The sequence below is a fragment of the Babylonia areolata genome, chromosome 31 (genome assembly GCF_041734735.1).
Source record: "Babylonia areolata isolate BAREFJ2019XMU chromosome 31, ASM4173473v1, whole genome shotgun sequence".
Taxonomy (NCBI): domain Eukaryota; kingdom Metazoa; phylum Mollusca; class Gastropoda; order Neogastropoda; family Buccinidae; genus Babylonia; species Babylonia areolata.
The window spans coordinates 16,648,457-16,668,172 of NC_134906.1; the positions used below are offsets into that span (position 1 = coordinate 16,648,457).

The 19,716-nt window shown below is 40.2% G+C and overlaps 1 protein-coding gene across 1 annotated transcript in view; it reads right to left on the reverse strand.

Moving 5' to 3' along the window:
* LOC143276251 (potassium channel subfamily T member 2-like) overlaps nucleotides 1-19,716 on the reverse strand; it is a 288,909-nt gene that overhangs the window by 136,518 nt on the left and 132,675 nt on the right. Inside the window, exons 2-3 of the mRNA XM_076580729.1 lie at nucleotides 9,782-9,861; nucleotides 4,611-4,695 (exon numbers count right to left, since the gene is read on the reverse strand). Of these exons, the coding sequence (XP_076436844.1) occupies nucleotides 4,611-4,695; nucleotides 9,782-9,861 (165 nt within the window). The remainder of the gene's footprint in view (nucleotides 1-4,610; nucleotides 4,696-9,781; nucleotides 9,862-19,716) is intronic.

Here is a 19,716-nt window from a genome sequence, read left to right on the forward strand (position 1 = left end):
GGATGAAGCTGTATTGTGTGGTGATCATGGGGATGAAGCTGTCTGTATCATGTTGTAATCATGGGGATGAAACTGTATTGTGTGGTAATAATGGGGATGAAGCTGTATCGTGTAGTAATCATGGGGATGAAGCTGTATTGTGTGGTAATCATGGGGATGAAACTCTGTACCGTTCAGTAATCATGGGGATGAAGCTGTATTTTGTGGAAACGATAGGGATGAAGCTTTCTGAATCATGTGGTAATCATGGAAATGATGCTGTATCATGTGATTATCATGGAGATGAAGCTGTATGGTGTGGTTATCATGGGGATGAAGCTGTATTGTTTGGTATTCATGGGGATGAAGCTGTATCATGTGGTAATCATAGGGATGAAGCTGTACCATGGGGTAATCATGGGGATGAAGCTGTATTGTGTGGTAATCATGGGAATGAAGCTGTCTGTATTGTGCGGTAATCATGGGGATGAAGCTGTATTGTGTGGTGAATGTGGGGATGAAGCTGTATGATGTGGTAATCATTGGGATGAAGCTGTATCATGGGTAACCATGATGAAGCTGTACTGTTTGGCAATCATGGGGATGAAGCTGTATGAATCATGTGGTAATCTTGGGAATAAAGCTGTATCATGTGGTAATCATAGGGATGAGGCTGTGTCATGTGGTAATCATGGGGATGAAGCTGTATTGTGTGGTAATCATGGGGATGAAGCTGTATTGTTTGGTAATCATGGGGATGAAGCTGTCTGTATCGTGTGGTAATCATGGGGATGAAGCTGTATCATGTGGTAATCATAGGGATGATGCTGTATTGTGTGGTTATAATGGTGATGAAGCGTATTGTGTGGTTATAATGGGGATGAAGCTGTCTGTATCGTGTGGTGATCATGGGGATGAAGCTGTATCATGTGGTAATCATAGGGATGAAGCTGTGTCATGTGGTTATCATGGGGATGAAGCTGTATCATGTGGTAATCATGGGGATGAAGCTGTATTGTGTGGTAATCATGGGGATGGAGCTGTATCATGTGGTAATCATGGGGATGAAGCTGTCTGTACCATGTGGTGATTTTGGGGATGATGCTGTCTGAATCATATGGTGATCATGGGGATGAAGCTGTATTGTGTGGTAATTATGGGAATGAAGCTGTATCATGTGGTAATCATGGGGATGAAGCTGTATCATGTGGTAATCATGGGGATAAAGCTGTATCATGTGGAAACCATGGGGATCAAGCTGTATTTTGTGGTAATCATGGGGATGAAGCTGTATCATGTGGTAATCATGGGGATGAAGATGTTTGTATCATGTAGTGATCATGGGGATGAAGCTGTATTGTGTGGTAATCATGGGGATGAAGCTGTATCATTTGGTAATCATGTGGATGAAGCTGTATAGTGTGGTAATCATGGGGATGAAGCTGTGTCATGTTGTGATCATGGGAGATGAAGTTGTCTGTATCGTGTGGTGATCACGGGATGAAGCTGTTTTTGTATTGTGTGGTAATCATGGGGATGAAGGTGTATCATGTGATATGTCTGGATGAAATATGTGCTACTTGTATACAAACTAACTACGGAGTGTGCTTTTGTCATTATATGAGTCTGTCAGTTGGATGGTGTTGTGTTTGTGGTCATAATAATTATTGATCTACAGTATCGTCATTGTCTATTCCGGGTTGTGAGGTGTGTACTGGAGAGTGATGAACACATCTACATTGAAGTCATGTTTAGTTGTGGCCACATGACGCCTGATGAAAGTTGAGACGTCACATCAGTGATGCTTCATCACCAAACCCGGTCACAACAGGCACACTGTCATTGCTCCTGTGTGCACATTTCAAATGATTGGTATAAGAGCAAGCCCGGCGCTTCCTTTTTTGGGGAAGTGTCTGGGTTTGTTCCAATGTACCTTTTATTTACCTGTGTGCTAGCTGAATTGGTAGCGTAAGCAGCATTGGCTTGAAGTTATGTACCTTGTGTGAGGAGAGAGTTACCATTCTTTATTATTTGTTAATCATTTGATCTCCTGGCCTCATTGTTTATTAATTTCCTCTGTTCTCAGTCTGTGTGGGAGACCTTGTTAGTTTGGTTCTAAACCAGGGTGGTAGCGGAGTCACAATCAGGACCGCACTGTGCACAGCGTGACCATACAGAACGGGATTTAATCACACGGCTGGTTGAGACTTGAACGACATGTCGGCATACGCGATGAATAAATGTACAAACATGGCTTCCTGTAACAAATAGATATTACTTTCCGAAGATAATGAACACACATCAATTATGTATGACAAAGGTGCACTGATGTGTGGGTGAGACAACACACAGGTCACAGCAAGGCACGTGACAGTACTGTGTGGCGCTGTCTGCCTATCTGTGCTGAAAAACACGTGTTGTCTGCATGGAGGTTTCTGTCTCTTCAGATACTTCAGCATACCAATTTATCAATAGGTTGCACTTTACTGAACGACTTCATCTTGCTCGTCACACACACACACACACACACACACACACTCGCTCGTGGGATGCCGGAGGTCTTTCAGCAAAAATAACATCCCCGCCTTCTTGAAATTCTGTGCTAGATATTTCCTTTTTTCTATTGCTCTCTTTATTTCTGCCTTTTTTTCTTCCCTCACTGTTGTCTCCTTTGATTAAGCGGAAATGCGGACGTCTTCAGCTCGGCCTCGTCTTATTTGCCCTAAGGAGCTAAAAAGTAAAGATAACGTGTATGAACTGTGTTTTGTGGGTTTGTCTTGGTGATTCTTTTTTTAACAGATGTGACAGATTTGTGTTGTCGCGGTTGAGCATTTGTATGGTTTGAAAGTCCTGATATGGCACCGTGCGGTCGGCTGGACTATAAACAACAATAAACACACACACACACACACTAACACTCACACACATTCACGCATACACAGAGTTCGCATTCAGTATTCACATACGTAGTCACGTTGGGATGAATAAACTGGAATATGGATATGTTTTATATTGACAGAGAAACCAATCTGAAAATAAATCAAAATTACTATTCTTGAATACAATTACTCATGAATACAAAACCGAACTATAATCACTTATGCTAGTAATAACAACAACAACAACAACAACAACAACAACAACAACAAAAATAGATGGTGTTCATGTAGCGCAAACTCCCCCTAAACGCCTTACATGAAACATCACATACAACAGTGCATAATAACATACCTCTGCACATGAAAAAAACAACACATATATGTGTATCTTTTCACCAGGACAATACTACAAATTGCAGGTATGAACGCGCGCACACACACACACACAAGACAAAAATAACCTACACACGGTCGCGCACACAATCATGCTGAAGCACACATAAACACACATCCACAAACACACACACTACATGATGACTTCAGTAGAGGGCAAAGTGGAGTGGGCAGGAGGAATAATGCAGATAGCTATGCTTCATCACACCCAAAGGCCTGTTTGAATTGATGGGTTTTCCAGTTTGTTTTGAAAGAGGACAGCGTTGGTAAGTGACGGAGATTCAGAGGAAGACAAATGCAGACAGAAGGAGCTTGATACTGAAAGGCCCTTTGGCCAAATGTCTTTAAAGAGGCTCTGGGGACTGGAAGGAGCTTTTCAGCAGCAGACCCGAGAGAACTGGAAGGGTGTAAGTATAAAGGACAGAAGATAAGTAAGAAGGGAGAGATCCTTCAAAGTGGCGATAAGCCATTTTTGCAATTTTGTACTGAATTATGTACTGGATGGGTAACCAATGAAGGATATCTTAATTATAACCAAAAACAATCAATGTGCAAATAAAGAATATCCTGTCATGATCTTGCAATAGAAAAGGGTACATATCTTAGCATCCCAAAAGAAATGAGACTATGTTTACAATGTCAAACAACAGGAAGCGAGAGCATCTAGGAGCACTGGTTCGAATCCCACAATCGCCAGTATGTTTTCTTCCTCCACTAGACCTTGAGTGGTGACTGGGCGCTAGTCATTCGGATGATACGATAAACCGAGGACTCGTGTGCAGCATGCAAAACACGTAAAAGAATCGACGGCAACAAAAGAGTTGTCCCTGGCAAAATTCTGAAGCAAACTCCACTTCGTTAGGAAAACAAATAAAACTGCATGCAGAAAAAAATACAAAAAAAATGGGTGGCGCTCTCAGTGTAGCGACATGCTCTCCCTGGGAACAGCAGCCCAAATTTCACAGAGAGAAATCTGTTGTGATTAAATACCAATGCAATATAACTGTACAAAGAAATCAGAGAAGAATTCATAAACAAAATTCAAAAATGCCTTCCGGATATTATTAAACCCAGTGAGCTGATACTGGAAGACAAACTTGTGGGGATGTTTGGTAAAAAAAAAAAAAAAAAAAAAAAAAAAAAAAAATTGAAGACTACTACCAAAAACGCTTTAGCATGGAGAAGTAATCCCATCTCTTGTTCTGTATTCTATTAATTTGGATTTGTGTGTGTTATATGTGACTGTGCATGTGCGTCTTCTAAATTTTAAAAATAATTACGATTCTCATTCTCATTCGCACACACACACACACACACACACACACACACACACACACACACACACACACACAGACTCACCAGTTATTGTCCATGATGACCCTGACAATATACAAAATACAAGTCAGGAGCTTGATCACCAGGTTGAAAATTCGGATCCGTAGACCTGCAACACCAAACACTTCTTGCACAATACATATTTGGAAGAAAACAAGTGATGGCGAACACAAAGTTCCCCCAATTTAAGAACAATTTAGCAAGTATTCTGAAATAAACAATGTATAGTGAGGGTATGGGTTGTCGGTGAAAAGAAACACGTAACCCACTGGTGTTGGAAACCAGTCATACATCTTCTGTCTGTCAACAGTCGTGAATGAAACGACCTATATCTGGATGCAAATACCTAGGACATATTCCTGATCAAGGGCTGAATTTTACTCCTAAAACAAATTTCATTCACAAAAAGTGCCAGTCTCGCATCTATTGTCTGCAGAAACTCAGAAACATCAGAGTTAAATCGAAAGTACTTCAAAGATTTTACAGATGTTTTACTGAATATGCGTTAATTCTCTTTTATATGCTGATATGATGGTGTCGCCGTGGAGAATAAGAATATGCTGAACAAGACTGTGAATGTGTGGAGTAAGTTCGTTGGTGTGAGACAGGACAGCTTGAGTGAGACAGAAAGCCACGTGCATTTCAAGCGATAGCAGCCACACACTGGCAAATTACCATCAACTATATTACCTTCAGGCAAACGTTTCTGTGTTCCAAAATTTAAAACAAACATAACCCAATGCAGCTTTGCTCCAACCTCATTTCAGCTGTTAAACAGCCATGATAAATGATCAGATAAGTGACTAAAAATGAATACTAGAGTGTATGTACATGGAATGTGACATACGTAATCAAAATATTGTTGAACTGCTTATTGTTATTATATCGTCTTATCTGTATTTTCAGTATGCTATTTTATGCCTATCCTTATACTGTAATTTTGTATTGCACATATATGGCTGTGATGATGCATGTATGACTTTCTCCAAGCTATCTTTTAAAGGTTTCTGTCATTGCTGTTGTTGCCTACTGTGATTATTGACTGAACGCAGTGGGTTGCCCTAGGTTGAAATCTAAACATGTTTATGTCTTTTATGTATACATGTTGAATGACTGTGATTTTCGTGTGTTGTTTATGTTTAACACCACAAATGAATTTCTCTTGTTTAGATAATAAAGAATTCTGTATTCTGTATTACGGCGTCGACAGGAAAGTTTGTCACGCTATCTTTGGTGCGGTTTGTTAAACGGTTGTAGGGACAAAGGAAAAAAAATCGTTCGTTTATTTATTTATAGTCTGATCATCTAAGATGATGATATTAGACTGAAAATAAATGATATTATTATCATCATTTGGATTATTATCATTTCTATCATAATGATAACTGTTATTATTAATTAGAAATCGACATTTCTGTATATTCGAATGAAAAGGGGGGCGGTTGAGGTGGAGGGGAGGGGCGGAGGTGGAGGGGGCGGGGGGGCGGGGGGGGGGGGGGTCAAGGAGGAGGGGACTAAGAAAGGAAGAGAGAGAGAGAGACAGACAGACAGACAGAGAGAGAGAGAGAACAGAATGTGGAAAAGATAGAGTACAAAATCTAAAATGGAGAGGGTGAGTGTCAGTGATTGGAGAAAGAAAAAAACATAATATTGGAAGGGTGTGTGTGAGAGGCGGGACGGGGGAAGCGGGATTAGGACAAAATTTTTTTATCAATAATCAAATATTGTATGCACTACTTCTGTAGATTATTATTTGAAAAGAGGTTCGTGTGGGGACCTACAATAAACAACCAACTGGACTATTTAACACATAGCTAGCTAACTTTAATAAAGAACAGTTTAAAATATATAACTTTTTCCAAAAAATGTTAACATTTGAAACTGGTAACACGTGTTCCGCAATTTCTGGAGGCAAAAAAAGGTTTCATTACTAAACAGCGGGTTAAAACGTGCTCTACCGTTAAACGTCCCTTGCACATGCATTCAATATTTTCACAATATTTTGTGTATGGGGCATTTAGTAATAACCTAAATGCCATGCTCTTAACAGCCCTGCCAGTTCTTTTAGCATTTAATAAGGCAGAAGTGTTAACTTCTAAAGACAGAAAGGAATTTTGCATATTTCTTTCAACAATATTACACATTTCAGATGATGATAAACGAATGAGGAAGTTCAATCGCATTTAAAGCGTTTTTAGCTCCAAGCTTTGCAAGATGATCTGCACGTTCGTTGGAGAAAGGCCCACAGTGTGAGGGAATCCGGCACATTTCAATATTAGTTCCTCTCATTTGAATACAATGAATCAAAAATCTTATTTTTAAAATGATGTTATAATTAATGTTCGTACAACCTGACTTGATAGACTGCAGAACAGATTTTGAATCGACACAAAATAAAACATTAATCAAGTTTAGGGGCAGATCAATTAGATATGTTAATGCCATAAGGACGGCAATTAATTCAGCTGTAAAAAATGAGAAACCCTTTCCAATATGATATGACTTTTCAATTTTCAAAGCAGGAATTGCATATCCATAACAAGCAAACTGATTCTCTAGAACAGAACCGCCTGTATATATTTTTAAGTGGTGGGGGTATGTTTCAGACAAGTGTGATTTGACTCGAGAAGCTAGTATATTGGGATTTTCATCTTTCTTAATGACACAATATTGAATATCAAAAGCTGCTCCCGTTAATTCCCATAATGGAACTGGTGAAGTGCTCATAATCGGAGCAACATTTTGTGGATCAACATTTGGTTGATTTATAGTATCTGACACGTATGTAGAAATAGTTTCTAGATTTCTGTTCTGTTTCGCTCGTTTCGAAAAATGTTTGTCAGACCGTATATTAATCTCAGTTTTGACAGAATTTTATGTAGCATTTGCTCTAATTACATATTTTGCCGATGCTAGCTTTCTTAATTCATTAAGAGGTAGTATTCCTGCAGCTCTAAAATGTGTTCGTATGAAACGGAACACCTAGGGCCAGCTTTATGGCTTGGCTATCTAGGCTTTGCATTTTTTTTTTTAGGAAAGCATTCGGAGCAGAGAAAAATACCTCCTGTCCATACGTCAATCTAGATCTTACCAGTGCAGTAGCGAGATGAATAAGTGTTTTTGAATCTTGACCCCAAGGCTGTTTACTGACGATTTTAAGAAAATTTAAGCTTTTCATTGATTTTGATCTCATGTTTTCTAGATGTTTCTTCCAATTTAGCTTTGGAGTAAAATAAACACCAAGGAATTTGACCTCAGACTTGTAGAAGAGTTCTCTTCCATCAAGATGAAAAATTGGTAATTTTTGGGGAGCAGCACCATTATTAAAAAGTATCATGTGTGTCTTTTCAGTTGAAAACTGTAATCCATTATCTTTCATATAAATGTTTAATTTATCAAGTTCTGAATGATATAAATTGTTAATGTGATTGATATAACGCAGGCCCGTTTTCTTTCGCAAAGTTACGTTCATCCAAACTGCTATATCATCAGCATATTGGGCGAGAGTTATAGTTTTAGACAAATATTTTGGCAAATCATACAACATTATGTTGAACAGAAGTGGGGAAATTATAGAACCTTGCAGAATACCCATGTTAATTGATCTTGAAGACGACAATGATTGCCCAACTTTAGTGATGATGCTTCTTTCTGTCAAAAGAGATTTTATATACCTGTATACATTGCCACTTAACCCAATGTTCTGTAGCTTAAACAGTAGTCTGGCATGCCAAATGCGATCATAAGCTTTTTGTACATCAAAGAACGTGGCCAAAACACTCTTTCTCTTTGAAAACTGTTGTTTTATGTTTGTTGTTAGTTTTACTAGGTGATCTAAAGTAGATCTGCCCTTTCTGAATCCGGCATGTGCAATCGAAATAATTCTATTTTTATCACAATAATATGTTAGCCTCATCAATATAATTTTCTCCTAGATTTTTCCGACATGCGATGTTAGGGATATGGGCCTATAACTCGATGTGTCTGACCGTGGTTTAGCTGATTTAAGTATGGGAGTAATGATAGCTTTTTTCCATATACAAGGTGTTTTGCCTGTTTCCCAACATTTCGCATATAGTGTATGAAGAAGCTTGCACCATTCTTTAGGAAGATGACTGATCATGGTGTACGAAATACCATCATAACCTACAGTTACTTTTTTTTTTTTTCCAAATGACGCAATTGCATCTTCAACTTCTTTAGAAGTAAGTGGAGCATTTATAAATATGTCATTATTAGAAGCTGGTTCCTTATATTGTTCATTTGATTCACTATTAATTCTGACAGCCAGCTGTTTGGGTGTTAATCCATCATCGTTGCATGTTTTGGCAAACATGTGCAAAAGTTTCTGCTTTTTCTAAAGAGGTAGGGAAACATTTCCCATTAACTTTTATAGGATATTCCTGAAAAGATATCCCATTTTTCATATCCTTAATTTTCTTCCATACCTTCTTGTAACATATCTTTGTTGTTTACATATTATTAGCGGTACTGAATTGAATCATTTATTGAAACTATCCTTTTAAATCCAGGGTGGTATTATCTAAAACGGTCTGAGAATGTTACGGAAATACCTTGTATGTTCCAAATATTATATAAAAATCTGTTTGGAGAGGGCTTTAACATTGTATCACCCAAATTATAAATGAGCTACTGTCTGCCTGTTGAATATGTAAGGTGTGGAAAAAGAAAGAAAGCAATGAAATACATATTTTGACATCTGACGGATTTGGTTGAGTATTCCCCACACTAATGGCACCTTCAGACAGAAGCTATAATCGGGAACACGGAAATCTATGTTGGCATCATAACTATTTCCGAATACTGGACATATATCTTGCAAGTTTTTTTTTTATATTTTTTTTATATTTTTAACAGGATACTTGGCATTTCAGATCGATAGTGAGATGCAAATAGTTGCATACATCGATTATTCAAAACATCACCAACAACAACACAACACTACGGTTACTTATCTTTGCTCCATAGAAAAAATATCTTTAAAAAAAATATTAAAAAACAAAACAAAAACGTAATGACAGTGTATGACGAACAGACACAGACTGACAGTATCGGATACAAAGCCACGTCTGCAAACGACAGACAAACATACATAAAGGCAGAAAGACGGAAAGAGAGGGTGGGTGTATTTCCCCATTGCCCCAAATAAACAGACGGTCACCAGGACGACTCACTGGATCGCTGATTCTTGATGAAGTAGAGCTGCAGTCGTTCCTTGAAGGATTTCTCATTGGTGAAAAACTCAACGTGCACTCTGTAACACAGCAAAGTAAGCCTACATTATACAAACTGCCATACATTTCCACATCACCATTTCCGCCATCATCTCTTTATAAAAGTGTTTTACGTCACAGACAAAAATAACAATCTGTAATACACAGCTGAAAATTGTACACAAATAAATAAATAAGCATCAATAACAAGCGGAACTGTAGACTGCGTATGGTAACACCGCGAGCAGAACATAGCACAGCCCTCAGTTATCACAAGACACACTGTGGCTTTGCCATGCAAACGTCAAGTTAAAAAACATCATTCAGTTAATGAAAGGAGAAAAAAGGAGTCACGGGGAGGTGAGTGTTGGCCTGTTGAACGCTTCCACCCTGCCCTCAGTTACAATCTGGTCACCAGCTGGCTGTGAACATACAGTGGACACACATCACTACACCACTGTCCACTACACTGGACACACAGGATTACAAACACACACATGATGACCATGGCACAACAGGATCGTCATGACACAACAGGATCGTCATGATACAACAGGATCATCATGACACAGCAGAATCACCGCAACACAAAAGGATCACCGTTTGGTTCAGTTCAGTTGCTCAAGCGGACAAATCCATATACGCAGCAACACATCTGCTAAGGCAATCACCTGTTCTTGCAATTTGTTTTCAAAGTTCCACTGACTTAGTCCACATCATTACAAAAGGTTGTTGGGAGAAAGCATTTCTGATCATCCTTGTCACAAACTGTGTTTTAAGAACTAATTCAAGCAGTTTTTATTAGCTCATGTGATGAACTGCGTGTGTCTGTAGTGTCCAGTTTTCTTGTCCCTCCCACGGTGAAAACCTGTCCCACGGTGAAAACCTGTCCTTGTCTGTCCGTCAGTCTGTGTGCCTTCATCCAGGCGCGTGTGAGAGTCCTTCAAAAACAATAACTAACTGAACATCGTGATTATTCCAAATAAATCCCAACCAAAATTACACCAGATCAACAAGCCATAACCAACCTACACGTTTCCCGCTTTTGTGTTAAACACACAGCGTTTCCCATGTTTACATTAAAATAAATAAATAAATAAAAAAAAAAAAATATATATATATATATGTGTGTGTGTGTGTGTGTGTGTGTGTGTGTGTGTGTGTGTGTGTGTGTGTGTGTGTGTAACATGCAACTCCCTGCTGATCAAAACAAATCAGCGTCAGCCAATACCAAATGTCCTATGTGGAGGAGAGTGGTTTCGGTACTGTGGTCAGCACGATAGGCGGACTGAAATGGGTGGATGAGATTGTTGAAACAAAGGTGGTTGTTGAGTTGCTTCAGGACAGCTTTTTCAAAGAGTATGGACAGGAATGGAAGATTAAAAACTGGTCGATAGTTTTTCAAAATGTTTGCGTCAAGGTTGGAATTCTTCAGATGAGGCTGGACGATTGCAGTTTTGAAAGTGGATGGAAACTTTCCAGTGAGAAGGGATGAGTTGACAATATTAGTGATTGTGGAGAGAAGCTGTGAGACACACTGGGAAAAGAGAGGCTGGTTTTGGATCGAGCTCACAGGATTTTATTGTCATTTCTTTCAGGATTTCACGGACTTCTGTTTCAGTCAATGGATTAAAGGCATGGAGAGGAGTGCCGTTGAACTGAGGATCAGGATGAGCAGGTTGGAAAGGCATTTGGTCTAAGATGGTACGAATATTTTGGACTTTGTCTAAAAAGAAAGAGCAGAAGACATTGGGGAGTTCATAGAAAGTGTAGGCAGAAAGAAGGGGAGTCCTTTTTGCAGTACCCAGAAGATTTGACATGATAGAGTTAAGAGATTTGGTGGATGTGGCATCGAGAACTTGAGAAGAAAAGAAGTTTGTCTTCGCTGATGAAATCATATGTTTTACTTTATTTGTTTTCGGAAGATTTGATTGTGGACTTTCAGTTTTGTTGATCGCCATTGCCGTTCCAATTGGCGACATTTGCATTTTGGATGTCGAATGTCTTGTGTGTGTGCCATGGGGCGGAAGGTCTATCAGGGAGCATGCGGGTAGCGGGTGGTGCATGTTCATCCAGCAGATGAGAGAGGACAGTGTTGTAATGTGCAGAGACGTCAGTGCGGGAAGAAATTTTGGAAAGGCATTCAGCAGCTTGAGAAGAAAAAGTGTTAGTCTTGATGGATTTCAGACTGCGACGAGTAACGGCTTTTTGGTTCTGGTAGGTTTTGAAATATTAAGCAAGAATATGACAGCAGAATGGTCGGAAGAGAGTTCGTCAGTTACAGTCACTGACGCAATCATGGCATCAGAGTCACGTGTGATGAGCCAGTCAAACGTATGGCCAGATCTGTGTGTTGGTTCTGTAACGAGCTGAGAGAGAGAATGACTGGACAAAATTGAAGTCTCCGAGGATGAAAAGTTTGCCAGAACGAAGGTTGTAGTAATCAAGTAATGTTCGGAACTCATCGTGAAACAGAGAAGACGTTAGGTTGTTTTTACGACTAGGAGGAGGACGATAGAGACAACAGAAGATGATTGAGTGACTGGGAACATTGAGAGTGACTTCGAGCATTTCAAAAGTGCATGTGGAAAGGCATGGTTATGGGAGAAGGAAAGCGAAGACTCCAAGATGTCTCTATAGACGATGGTGATACCACCTCCACGAGACAGTCGAGGAAGTGACTTGGTTTTATATCCGGGGAGGGGGGGTTCAGTTGTTTAAGTTTGGGTTCGTGACCTTGTAATTTTAACCAAGTTTCAGTGAGAAATAGAAATACGATATCAAACTTATTTTAAAAAAATATAATCAGAAATATAGTCAGTCTTTTGATCAGAGCAGACAGACTGAACATTGAACAGGCAGGCATGAAAGAGATCAGAGGCAGGCTGAGAGAAATTTAATGGTGAAGCAGGTCAGTCAGACAGAGAGGCAGCGGAAGGAGACGATGGTAACTGAGCAGTGGAGGACAGTGGGAAGGCAGAGAAAGGTCCAGGAGTTGAGACAGGTGTGGAAGGGGTAGAAAGCAGATCAGAGCTAATCACGGGAGATACAAATATTAATGTGGATAGCAAAAGACACACAAATACTTCGCTCTGCTTCAAACAGTTGTTTTCTGTTTCTGAAGGCTCAAGACCTTATTATGATGTGTTAACTGAAAATGATAGGAAACTAAAATGTTGTGATAAATGGGGCTTAAAGCTTTTGATGCATCATAACTTGAAATCTTCTTTTATCCATGCACATAAGACAGTTGATGTAAAACTGAAATGGTTTCAGCTGAAAATAATACTCAGATGTTTATGTACATAAATTATTTTAAAAGAGATTGGTCTTACTGATAATAACAACTGTAGTTTTTGTAGAGAACACAAAGACAGTATTGATCATGCTTTCTGGAAGTACAATTATGTGCAAATGTTATGGAGCGCTTTAACAGATTTGATAAAAGAGAGATGTGTAAACGCAGGAAATTTAATGTTAACAGAATCACTTGTGTTATTTGGATATGATGTGACAAATAACAACTGGTGCTGTTTTGTGTTTCATAATATTGTTTGAAAGGTATTGCTTTTATTTATGTAAAACCGAAGACAGCTTTCCACAAATATCAGTTGTTGGGTTTTTTTTTGTTTTTTAACAAATTTTTATTAAAAACTCGATATAGAATTGAAGAATATAATGCATATATTAACTTTAACTATGCAACTTTCTCTGCCAGCTGGCTGCCTTACAAATTATTGATTACAAATGATTAGTAACCTGTTCATGATTAACGAAAATGAACCACCCATATTTATTTTCTTTTTATTGATATTCGTAAGAAATGAGTGTGATGTTCACTTGCTGTGAACATTCTCTAAGTTATTTAATTGCCAGTTTGTATTCCGTAACAGCTTGTGTAGGATCTTAAGAAATGAATGATAATACTCCATGATGATAACCATCCTACGTATAATCCAGCTGCTTGGCTGTTTCTGTCTGTCAGTCTAATTATGTTTTTTTCTGTTTTTTTTTCTTTCTTTCTTTATAAACGTCCATTAAGATGTTGTTGTGGGTGCAGAATGTCAACCTTTCAAAATGGAATTTTTAAAAATGTTGTTTTTAAAGAAAGAAATAGCAGGGGTGCCTGAGGGTAAGTGCGACCGGGCAAGTATGATTGCAAACTATGAGTTCAGGTACATGTGGACAATTGAAACAAGCAGGTCTTTAACTCATGGGCATAACATATTACTGAAACATTGCACCAGACCGTCTTGGTTTGTTTTTTTTAATCACACATGCACACACGCAGATAAACACACATCTAGCTAAACACCCACACCCCACACACCCTTTTGAAAGCGCTCAGTAAATGTGCATCAATCGTTCGCAAACAGACTCGCGTCAAAATATCCTATGGTCTTATTGAAAACGACACTATTTTAGAGATTCCTGTCAAAATTAACGTTCTGATCTGTCACCAACGTGCTTCCTTAATTATCCCAGCACCGGTAATACATAATTCATTCAATGTATCCAGTAAAATCAGCTATTTTAACCTGTGTCAAAGTTCAAGTTCTACTACTTGCTTCCCTTGATTTCAGGATTTTGAGAGCACGTTTATAAATTTGATCGGCAGTGGTACGCGAAGGGAGGAAAGAACGAGGAAATTGACAGAAATAGCTGACGTTTGACTGGTTCTTGGAAATGGAGATTCATTGAGGTATCAGAACGCGGTCGACGCAGACGTTACTTTGTGAAATGTGTGTCGTGAGAACGCTTCGAAGTGGGGCGGTACACGAACCGTTCGCAATTACACGCTGTTTACAGTCAGGTATACCTGCTCTACAGTCTTAAGGTGTAACATCCAAGCCGTTCTTTCACCAGCATATTTCAACGTACATACATACATACATACATACATACATATGTACATACATATTGTGGTCAGGTCTTTATATAATGTCATTTATCAAAACACCGAATTGCTGCATCGTAGGTTGTTGAGTAAAAACGAAAACTTGCAAAAAGCCGAAAAGATAAATTAATTTGATAATATAGTATACCAGCATCAAACCATGTCCTTTAACCCTGCTTGCAATATCTTATCAAATACCGAAAAGGATAAGCCAAGTTGTGAAATATATCCATAAACGTTAATAACTATTCATGATTTCAATATATGCGTCAACACAGAACTACCATATAACTACTGCAGTTTACAATGAATATATTGTTTTTAACAAACGTTATAAATCGATTGATGTTGATTAAAACAAATGCATAGTTACATCTTTAAATGTTATGAGACCGTTGATGAATATAAACAAGAAATGAAGTTTAAATCAAATCATATTGCTTTTAGCCCAGCCGGCCACACAGAAGCCATTTCAATCCACCGAACAGGGTTGTTCTTTCCACTGACTGAAGAACACATAACCCAATCATCATACGGTTTTCGTAATATTTGTAGTAGAGTATCTATTTCTGTCAAAATTACCACAAAGCAAAACTGGTTGAATTGTTTTGTACATCTGGGGTGGATCATGGCGAAGTGTTTCGTGTTGATTTATTATGTTTGTGTGTCAGTACTGAAAATAAGAGAGAGAAAGAGAGACAGAGAGAGAGAGAGAGAGAGAGAGAGGGGGGGGGGGGGGGTGCGGGGGGTCACAGTGCCACGCGAACTCTTCAGCATGGAGCACAGTTACCCGAGAACAGAAATGCAAGACGCAGTCTGCCTTGATCCCCACGGTACTTGTCCACAACAGAGAAGAGAACACGGTGAGCTGGTATCGATCTGTGTAATAACAATTCGGTAAACCGATGGCTGTGCCCGTTCACGTCAGTGATACCCACTGACACCAGTGACGGTGTGCAGCCAGGCGTGACTGACCATGGACAGTGTCCCAACAGCCTGTGTCCTAGCTCTTGTCTCTATAACTACAGCCTGTGTCCTAGCTCTTGTCTCTGTAACTACAGCCTGTGTCACAGCTGTTGTCTCTATAACTACAGCCTGTGTCACAACTCTTGTCTCTATAACTACAGCCTGTGTCACAACTCTTGTCTCTATAACTACAGCCTGTGTCACAACTCTTGTCTCTATAACTACAGCCTGTGTCACAACTCTTGTCTCTATAACTACAGCCTGTGTCACAACTCTTGTCTCTATAACTACAGCCTGTGTCACAACTCTTGTTTCTATAACTACAGCCTGTGTCACAGCTCTTGTCACTATAACTACACCCTGTGTCAAATCTCTTGTCACTATAACTACACCCTGTGTCCTAGCTCTTCTCACTATAACTACAGCCTGTGTCAAATCTCTTGTCTCTATAACTACAGGCTGTGTCCCACCTCTTGTCTCTATAACTACAGCCTGTGTCACAACGCTTGTCTCTATAACTACAGCCTGTGTCACGACTATTGTGTCTCTAACTACAGCCTGTGTCACAACTCTTGTCTCTATAACTACAGCCTGTGTCACAACGCTTGTCTCTATAACTAGAGCTTGTGTCACAACTATTGTCACTATAAGTACAGCCTGTGTCCCAGCTCTTGTCTCTATAACTACAGTCTGTGTCCCAGCTATTGTCTCTATAACTACAGCCTGTGTCCCAGCTCTTGTCACTATAACTACACCCTGTGTCCTAGCTCTTGTCTCTATAACTACAGCCTGTGTCCTAGCTCTTGTCACTATAACTACAGCCTGTGTCCTAGCTCTTGTCACTATAACTACAGCCTGTGTCCCAGCTGTTGTCTCTATAACTACAGCCTGTGTCACAGCTCTTGTCACTGTAACTTTAGCGTGTGTTACAGTTCTTGTCACTATAACTACAGTCTGTGTCACAACTCTTGTCACTATAACTACACCCTGTGTCAGAGCTCTTGTCACTATAACTACACCCTGTATCCTAGCTCTTGTCTCTATAACAACAGCCTGTGTCACAACTCTTGTCTCTATAACTACAGGCTGTGTCACAACTCTTGTCTCTATAACTACAATCAAAATTATGACTCTCTCTCTCTCCCTCTCTCTTTCACACACACACACACACACACACACACACACACACACACACACACACCGCTTATTCACTGAACCAGTTCTGACTGCAAACTATGCTTATGAAAATTTCGCTGAAGAGTCCACGGCTTAACACCCAATACGATGGATTCTGTCCGGGGTGTATTGTTTTTGGTGTAAACTGATCTCTGTGTCCAGTCATCGCTCGCTCCAGGCCATGCTGTCACACATCAATCATCCCCAGCCACGTCAGTCTCTGTGGAAGTACGGTGCTTCGTCAATGACACTGATGTCCTTGTGTACACACACACACACACACACACACACACACACAGAGCTACTCCTAAACTACTCCTATTTTGCCTGGATCCTGATGTGGGATGGCGGTTAATCATAGCTGCAGGAGCCGCCACACCTGACCTAATTATCATGATTGTTATAATGCGCGACTTCTCATCTGTTACACGTTGTGTCGCCCTGTGTCATACCGAATCGTGGTGTGACTTTTGTTTTGCATTTCCTCCACAATATTGGAAATACTGAATTGTGTTATGTTGTATTCTTTACACCACAGATTTCTGCGTGCAAAATTCATAAAACTGTAGCTCTTCCCATTATTGTGACTAAATATTCCTGCATTTTTCCAGCCGCAGGGTCCTCACACGACAGACACGGGCCATTCCATTGTTAAAGGGGCTTTCTGGTGTGCCGGGAATGCGTTTTGTACATACATGTAGCTTTAACGGCTACTACCATCAATAGTGGGTGAATAAAAACAACATTGTCCTGTATGAGATAAAAACGGGAGAACTGTCGGATTGTTAGATATGTGTTGTGTCAACAGCCTACATAATCTATTCCATGTCTGTATTCATTACATGTCTGTATGGTTTTGGTCTTTCCAAGGCAGAAGTTACAGCCCTTAACAGAACTGTAAAAACTGCCACCAAGATTACCAGGGCTGATCCACCTTCTCTAGAAGACATATCCTAAGCGGCTACTCAAAAAAGCAAAATCAATCAGCCAGGACGAATCACATCAAGCTTTTGGGATTTTCGAGATGCTCCCCTCTGGTCGACGGTACAGAAGTATAAGACGAAAACCAATCGCTTCACCTATAGCTTTTTCCCCAAAGCAGTCGATGCCCTGTCTCTCGAGCAAATCCAGTATGATAAATAGAATTGTGCATTCAGCAACCAACTACCTGAATATCTAGTCATCAGCCCCATCCACATGTAATATGCGGCTTCTGTTCAAACGCGCGCGCGCGCGCTTGTGTGTGTGTGTGTGTGTGTATGAGAGAGAGAGAGAGAGAGAGAGAGAGAGAGAGAGTGCGTGCGTGCGCGCGCGCGCGCGCGCGTGTGTGTGTGTGTGCAGTGCGTGCATGTGTGAGTATGCACAAGTTTTTGTGTTGATATGCACTTGTATGTACCCTAATTTCTACTGTATCTGTCGTTTGTGTATGATTTTCGATTTATGTTCGTACCTTGTTGTGCACTCCCTCATCCGAACGCAGTGACGCCTCCTTGAGCTACTGAAACTGAAACTGTACTCCCTCCCCGACATGTGGCATATGACAGCCCTGTGTACCCTCTCTCCCCGACATGTGACAGCCCCCCACCCCACCACCCAATATTCCTTGTGACCCCGGTGCACTTCGTAATAAAGACATATTCTGTTCTATTCTATTCTGTTCTGTTCTATTATTCAGTGGTGTCACGGTACCTGTTCTTTGTTGGTGAAGTGGATATTTATCCATCGCATGAACTGACAAACATACCACGGCAAAATTGACGGAATACTTTGTGTCCAACTTACGGGGGAGGAGGGGGGATGTTATCTTCCCCACTCACAAGTTCGACAACTCCACTGTTGCGATGACGTCTCTGCATGGTAGGTGGCGTGGCGTTCTCTGTGGCGAACGCTTCGTTGTTGACAGCATATGGGCTCCACGTGACCTTCTTCTGCTGACCCGCCCGAAGGAACCAGGGATTGGACATCGTGACGTCAGCCACGTGCGATCAGGGCTGGACGTCATCACTGTGTTGCCCCTGTATGTTGGTCTCCTGGTAATTGGCCACAGTCATCCTGATATGCAGTCCGTTGGATTGTGATTTGTTTCTTTCTTATTCTCCGACATATAACGTCACAGCTCAATCAAAATGCAGGTAATGATTTCCACATCATCAAACAGAAGTCACTGACGTCTTTGTCTGGTGACCACAGACACAGGGAATGCAGGAAGGGGCAGCATGCAGTCTCACTGCCACAAAGCTCTTTGTTCTTGGTTTGTTAGTGTTCCATCGCCGTCTGTTGTCATTTCCAGTTCACGTACAAAACAAGGGTACGTTTGGTGTATCTTGGTAAAAGTTGCATGTAAAACTGTTTTTTAAATGAGTAATTACACTTTCCTTTATTCATTTCAGTTCTCTTTCACCTTCACCTGCAGGAATTTCAAATACGCTGGTGTTTCAACCTTCTTCAATATAAACGTGCTGCTCTTTACAGTGTCACGTTTGGTCTGAACTGTTCAATGCAGTGACACACTTTGACGTTAGAGTTAATACAAAACACTGATGTTAGCTGTGTTGAATACAACAGTAATCTCACAATTTTACCGACAGAAATAATCCATTATGTTTCATTCTGTTCATCTGGAAAACGGTGATGACATGCCATAAAATAAAAGACATCCAAACGATAATCAAATCTGTCACCTTTTGTTGCATGCTGAACGCGGACGCGGGTTTGGTCAGAATTAAGGACTACTTCACCAGAGCTGTCACATGTCACATGTCGGGAAGGGAGGGTAAACAGGGCTGTCACATGTCACATGTCGGGGAGGGAGGGCACACAGGGCTGTCACATGTCACATGTCGGGGAGAGAGGGCAC